Consider the following 6985-nt stretch of genomic DNA (forward strand, 5'->3'; position numbering starts at 1 on the left):
GGGGGGGGGGGGGGGGGGGGGGGGACGAAGGAGGGGAGGGTGTTAAAGTCAGCTAATCAATATGCATTTACAACAAGGACCACACCTCTAGTAATTTTCTCAAAACATGACCTTCTGCTCAGCTTTTTCCTTTTGTGCAAGTTTTTTCTACTTTGCTGTTTTTTAATACAGAAAAATATAAAATTAAAATGAAAGAAATCTGAAGTTTTGTGTTAAAATTGATTCTTTCAAAAAAAATCCAAAATGGACAGAGATGATAAAAGGTGGAAAACACACAGATCTTACACATGAGAGGCTGTGAACTTTAGAAAAATGATTAATTATTAAAACTGTCATTGAGTCATTGAGCTTCAGGGTTCAACTGGGAAACAGATGTTTAACTAAAGGTTAAAGCTGTAAGTTTTTTTTGTCAAAGGACGGGAGGAGAAAACAAATAGAAACTCAGTTTGATAGTAAAACTTCAATCGATGAATCGAGTCATTGTTTCGTCTCAGTTTCAATAAGAGCTTTTTGTTTTACTGGCTGCAGCGACGCCGAGAGCAGCAGAGACAAACTGATGTGAGCACGACACACCTTCAGCCAGTTCATCTCCAGACAGGATTATTTCACTGTTTGTTCAACCTAACACGGTTCGCTGAGCGCACACACACACACACACACACACACACACACACACACACAGAAGGGGAGCTGTGTTTGAGCTTGACGTGTCAGCTGATTTTCTGGTTCTGGCTTCAATCATTCTGCGCTGATTGGGACAGAAAATACAACTTTAATACCTTAAATTAACTGACATGTCATAACCATAGTTTCTGTGGAAGTGCTGAAGTGAGTAAGAAATATTAAAGTGACCTTGAACACAGGAAATGTCACAGATGGTTGTGTAGTAAACTGGTAACTGTAAATCCTCCTGCACACACAGCTTATTTCAGCTTTATTTTAGTGATGCAGGACTTTGGACTGAGTGTATTGAGAGGACAGTTCTTTTCTTTGGTCTGAATTTTACAAATACTAAATCAGTCAGTCAGGTTTTATATTTAAATATATCTCCTTAATTTTAAAGACATGATATGAACATAAACATAAGTTTTTAAGGCTCTGCAGATGAAAAAAACTCATGTCATATCGAGAAGTTTGTTTCCCCAAAATGTAAGTTTTACATGCACAAATTTAAATTGTGCATAAAACAGGTGGTAGTTAAAAACAAGGACGCTGGTTATCATATGACTGTAACCCGGCTACTTAAAGAGCAACTCACCACGAGATGCTCTCTGGGTTTTCTGAGTTGCTGTTTCATTTTAAAACTGAGCACATCAGTGAAGCAGCAGCAGATGATCTTTCGGCTGCTAACAGTGGAAACACACACCGTGACAGGGTCAACACAGGACACCTGCATGAGCCTGAGGTGACCCATTAACATCCTCCCACCTATAAAAAGATAAGTGAGCATGAGTGATGCCGAAGCTGCCGCCTGCCGGGCTCTCGAGTGGTTTTCTGCTCTTGTTCCAGTTAAAGCAGGAAGCGTCACGTCCTCACACGCTCAAGACTCAACAGCGTGAAGGAAATACAGTGTGAGATGAACCTGCTGAATACTGTACAGTCAGTTTCAGTTTCAGTGTCTAACTGCATGTGTTTTTCAACCATTTGACATCAGTTATAGTTTCACTGCAGTTTTTACTTTCTATTGTCTTTTTATTTATGTTCTACTTTGCTGTTTTACTGCAAACAGCATCAAAATATAATGTTACAGTACTAATACTAATAATGAGGCCTGATTATTGATGAGATTTTCCATTCTGGTCCGTACACATAACCATTATTATTTGATGCCAATCTGAGGATTATAAACATCTTATTACCCACTGTTCAATCCAAGTAAATAGCTCTGACCCTTCTGAGGAAAATTTGTTGTTGCATTTGGTTGGATGTTAAACATTAACTAAACATCTGCATGTGTAAATTTTTGGGTTATTTCAGGAAACCACTAATATTCAATCCATGCAGCAGCTCCTTTCACTTCCCCTCCTGTCGAGCTGTTTCACAGTCAACAGTGTCGACGTCGTGTGTTTTATGTGCAGGACTGATGCAGGTTCAGAGCTGCAGCCTGACATCTAACACCACGCTCTCGAATGTCCCCGCTGCCCGTGAGGTCCGGCCCTCAATTCGCTCCGACAGAAACCCCGAGCATCAATGACGGCATTGTCTCAAAGAGGCACGTTCACTCTCCCCTGCTCTGACACTGGATACAACAACTCACGGCAGCTCGCTCCTGCAGAGGGGAGGACGGATCTAACTGTCCAACTGGGGCACCTCATCACCACAGACGCCCTTATTTACTGTGATGAGTGAACACTAGGTATTTTATTGTCAGGTTGGAGTGGAGTCAAATAAAGATGCAAGGAAAGAGGAAACAGTGCTCAGGCTTCTCTGGACATAAAAAAATCTGATTCCAATTTCAATTAGAGTTGAAACAATTCGTCAATTAATTAGTTTTAATTGATTAGTTGAGCAGCAGAAAAATAATGTTAATCTAAAAATCCTTTCTTTTTTTTTCTTTCTTCGTCATACATCTCTAGTTCTGTAAACTAAATATTTTAAAGTCTTTGGACTTTTGGTCAAATAAAACTATTTTTTGATCTTTCAGAGGAAGCAATTAATTGAAAAAAATACTTGGCAGATTAATCAATAATAGTAATCGCAGGTCTAATTCCATGTTTAACCTTGTTTATTAATTTGTCTGTTCAGTATTGAGAGGAAGATATTATCTGTATTTCGTGTGTCTCACCTGACGTGTCCGACCAGCTCGATGAACTTGTGGCTGGTGAAGTAAGCGGCGAGCTCAGAGACGTGGCTCAGGACGGAGCAGACGCCGAACAGCGTGGTCGTCCCCTTCAGGTCCTCCAGGTGCCAGTAGAGGAAGCTGAAGACGAAGCCGTAGCCGAAGCCCATGAACCAGGCAACGAAAAGCACGGAGCTGTAGCGCACGCTGCAGAGAAGCTTCAGGAGATCGCTGTAGTGGAACTCCTGCGAGGCGCTGGGGCTGATGGGAGTCTGGTCCGAGGAGCTGGAGTCCGTTATCGACCTCGGGCTGTCGGTCTGCTCCACCACGCCCTCTGGAAGCTCCTGCTGGTAGTCGCCGCCTTTCTCAAAGTAGAACTGAGTGGCAACAACAAACGCCAAGGCCATCAGCACGCCAAAGACGATGAAGGCGATCTGGTAGTTGTGGAGGCGGAAGTCGGGCAGGATGCAGCCAACGCCATCGATCACGACGGTGATGTGCGTGTGGTCGATCCAGATGCCCACCAGCAGCATGGCCAGACCCCAGCCCAGGGAGCCCCACATCCTCTGCAGGCCGTAGCGGTCGCGGGCTTTACCGAGGTACTGCAGGGTGACGGTGTCCACGATGGTGACGGCCGGGGCGCTGAAGAACTCGCCCACGATGATGACGAGCAGGATGAGCAGGAAGATGGTCTCCACCTGGTCCTCGTTGTAGATGATCTGGTACTCCTTGGCTTTGGTTGGAGCAGCAGAGGTGGTGGTGGTGGAGGTGGAGGTGGAGGTGGGTTGGGAGGTATTTGGTGCGAGCTGTGTGGTGTTATCTGGCGTGAGGGGTGTTGATGTCGTGTTGGCGTCAGCTCTCCGTACACGCCTGTGGAACAAGCTGACGTGCGGGAGTTCAGGAAGCCCAGGGAAGTCTAGAAAGCTCCGGCGTCTCCTGGTGTGGTTGGTGGAGTTGTTCAGATTTGTGACATTACCGTCAGGGTGAGTCGTCATCACCGGCGTCACCGTAGTTGCGGGAGAAGAACCTTTCTCCTCGCATTTCATCTCAGCTGGTTTGACGAAGCCGATGCCGCTGTTGAACACCAGCCAGCAGAAGACAGAGAACAGCAGGACCGCCTTCCCTTTCTTGAAGCGGTCAGCCACCACCCCCCAGAAGGGGGCGCTGCAGAACTCAATGAAGTAACGGATGCCGACGAGCAGCCCGCTGCGACTGGCCGACATGCCGAGCTGCTTGTAGTACACGGCCAGCAGAGGGTGCAGCGAGCCGTAAGCGGCGTAGAAGAAGAAGTAGAAGATTTTGGAGATGAGGAGGTGGCTGTTGATGCGGAGGCACATCCTCTGGCAGCAGTTGATGGAGTCAGGCTGCGAGGACGGGGCCTGTTCGGGCGGCGTGTCGGTGGTGGGCGCAGGCGTTGCGGTGACGCCCGCCTGCCGCTCCATCGACAGGGTGTTGAACGGCTCGGCCAATACATACTTCCTCTTCTGCTCCTCCTCGTCGTCCGTCAGGATGGCAACCTTGTCGTCAGCTGCCATATCTGGAAGATAAGGAAATGAGGGTGAGAGCGGCACCAACGGTCATTAAACAAATGATACTGAATTTCTCCTCCAGCTGGCAGGTTTGTCTGCTCTGCTGGAACATAATCACTGGCCGGAAATCAAACATCATTTCATGATCCTCTGCAGGAAAACACAGCTGTTGTGAAAGAAAACGTCTTACAATGATTCACCAATCGTTTCTTTCTCTTGCTAAAAAAAGATTTCTTACTCTGGAGACTTTCCAACTTCAATACCTCCCAGTCTGGCATTAATCAAACACCCAATATTAGTATAAATAGATCCGTCTTTGGAGGAACAATTAGTGAGCTTTAAACACTGCACACAGTCATTCAGTGGTTTCTTTAGATAGAGGTGTGACTAAGTTACAGAGAAACAAATTAAAAAAAGTTATTTTTTCTTCTTCTTCTTTTTTAAATGCATGAATTAAAATCAATATAACAATCAATAGAAGCTCTAATGTTCTTTGTTATCTCCTCTTTTCACTTAGAAAACAAGTTATTTTTATCCCTTTGAAATACAAAGACACAACATCACACAGCTCTGGAGTCTGAGTGCAAAATAAAGCTTTGAAATGACCTTTTTTCCTGTTGCCAATAATAGAAATAAGTGTCTTTAAACTGTCTCTGGAGTCTGTTTGTTATTGTAGTCGTCTAAGTGAAGTGGTTTTGGATCTAGACCTGATCTGATGTGGTTGACAAAAAAGTTGTAAAATCATATTTTCCCCCCCAGTTTTCATGATGAACAGAATAAAGGTTTCACATATATGAGAGATTTTAAAACAGCCTTTGTGGTCTCAGCGTCAATGTATTCATCATTACAACAGTGATGAAAACAGGGCCGCTTGGTAATCCTACAAGGACCGCTGGAGGTCCACAGACCCCAGTTTGGAAACCGTCTGTCCGGCACTGACGGTCCTATGCGGAAGTGTTTGATATCTTCACTAAAGCTACAGTTTATTTTTAAATGGAAAACAAACCAAACTCAACACATTTAAAGGAGGATTTAAGGAAATTGCTAGAACGACGTTGCAGGTCGGTTGAACCGGTTGAACGAGCAGGAAATTGTGACACTTTCATTCTCCCTCCTATAGCCTCAGTTACATTATTATAAACATTTTCAACAGAAAAACATTCAACGTGAAATAAAACACGACATTTAAAGACACATTAATTAGCTCACCTGCTCAGGTCACCGCTCCCATTAAACTATGACTGCGCAGTTACTGATGAATTTTTCTCTCTCCGGTCGAACATTTTTCACACAAAAACCGCTGATAATTATTTCTTTTATTTCGCGGATAATGTTTGAATTCACGGGAAAGAGTTCACGTTTTTCTATTAATGTGAATTTAAAGTGTTTCCCCGGCTCCCCTCTCTTTGTATTGAGAACAACAGCAGCTCGTTAAACCGGAGCTTCCACCTGTCCTGAAAGTGACACCAACCCACAAGCCAGCATCCGGTCTACATTTTCAAAATAAAAGCCAGTTTTATAATATTATATTTTATTATATTATTGTTGCTGGTATGTGTTTAAATAATTATTTGTAAATATTCAATCCATTCCATTTTTATTTTCTATATATAAGGCTGCTTTATATTATTATGTCTATGAATACATACACTTAAACTTAATCTGTGTATATACTAAATAGTAATTTTTATAGCATATATCTAAAGCTGAACTACTACTAAACTAGTTGATCAAGACAAAATGAATCAGCAACATAAATGTGAGAATTTGATGCTGTTTTGAATTGAAATTTTAGGGTTTTGAATTGTTTGGACATAAAAAAAAATTCAATTCATAAACAAAGGTTCTGGAAAATTGTAAATAGCACTTTTAAAGTAATTGTAATATTAGCTGAAAATGAAAACAGCATTACATCACTACATTCAATGTTTATTCCAGCACATGTACCTGTTATTTCTTTGTTGTCTGGGCGTATGCTGTGCTTTTATTTTGTCGACATCCGGTGGATTTTAGCGGTAAATCCAGGCTCGTTGACTCATCAGAGCGACTCCGCCTAAACGTCTCCAGTGTGTCAATTAAAGGGGAAACTTCCATTAATCATAGTGAAAACAACCATAAACATAAACATTCAGATACAATACATGTTCCCTGTAGTGATATTACATGACAAACACAACCATAATGACTATATATACCTGCCAAATACTACCATGATTATTATTTTATTTTATATTATATTTATTAATCACAGATAAATCTAAACCCCTATAAATGACCCTTTAAAGTTGGGAAACATGATTTTATTATGATGTATGTATTCTGCATGAGCTCAAACCCAAAATGCATAATCATATCAAATAAAAATATTCTGTATACTCCTCTATAAACTTTGGAAGAAACTAAAGTAACATGTTAGAAGTGTTAAAACGTGATGCTATTTGATGTTAATTTTAACACTTATGGTGACAGATGAGTGTGCAAAAAAAACCACAATGACAGCTCCTGGAAGGTGTCATACAAATATTTTTACAGGAAATAAACCCCACCCATCTGGTGCTACAGGAAAATTAAATAAATTGTCATATCATGATTTTCGGTGCAATAAATCTTTTTACCTGCAGGGGTCGCTGTAGTCACTTCAATGTAAACTGCTGATGTGCTCTGTACTGAAAAACAT

General features: G+C 42.1%; 1 protein-coding gene across 1 annotated transcript in view; it reads right to left on the bottom strand.

Annotated features, from left to right (window-relative positions):
- The window catches only part of LOC111672440 (major facilitator superfamily domain-containing protein 6), a 12659-nt gene extending 6898 nt beyond the window's left edge, over window positions 1–5761 (bottom strand). Inside the window, exons 1-2 of the mRNA XM_023429849.2 lie at window positions 5518–5761; window positions 2786–4316 (exon numbers count right to left, since the gene is read on the bottom strand). Coding sequence (XP_023285617.1) covers window positions 2786–4314 — 1529 coding nt within the window. The 5' untranslated portion in view covers window positions 4315–4316; window positions 5518–5761. The remainder of the gene's footprint in view (window positions 1–2785; window positions 4317–5517) is intronic.
- Between the last annotated feature and the right edge of the window lie 1224 nt (window positions 5762–6985).

Source organism: Seriola lalandi, unplaced genomic scaffold (assembly GCF_002814215.2).
Source record: "Seriola lalandi dorsalis isolate HSWRI2012SDOR001 ecotype SW California unplaced genomic scaffold, Sedor1 jcf7180002054899, whole genome shotgun sequence".
In the NCBI taxonomy this organism is placed as follows: Eukaryota; Metazoa; Chordata; class Actinopteri; order Carangiformes; family Carangidae; genus Seriola; species Seriola lalandi.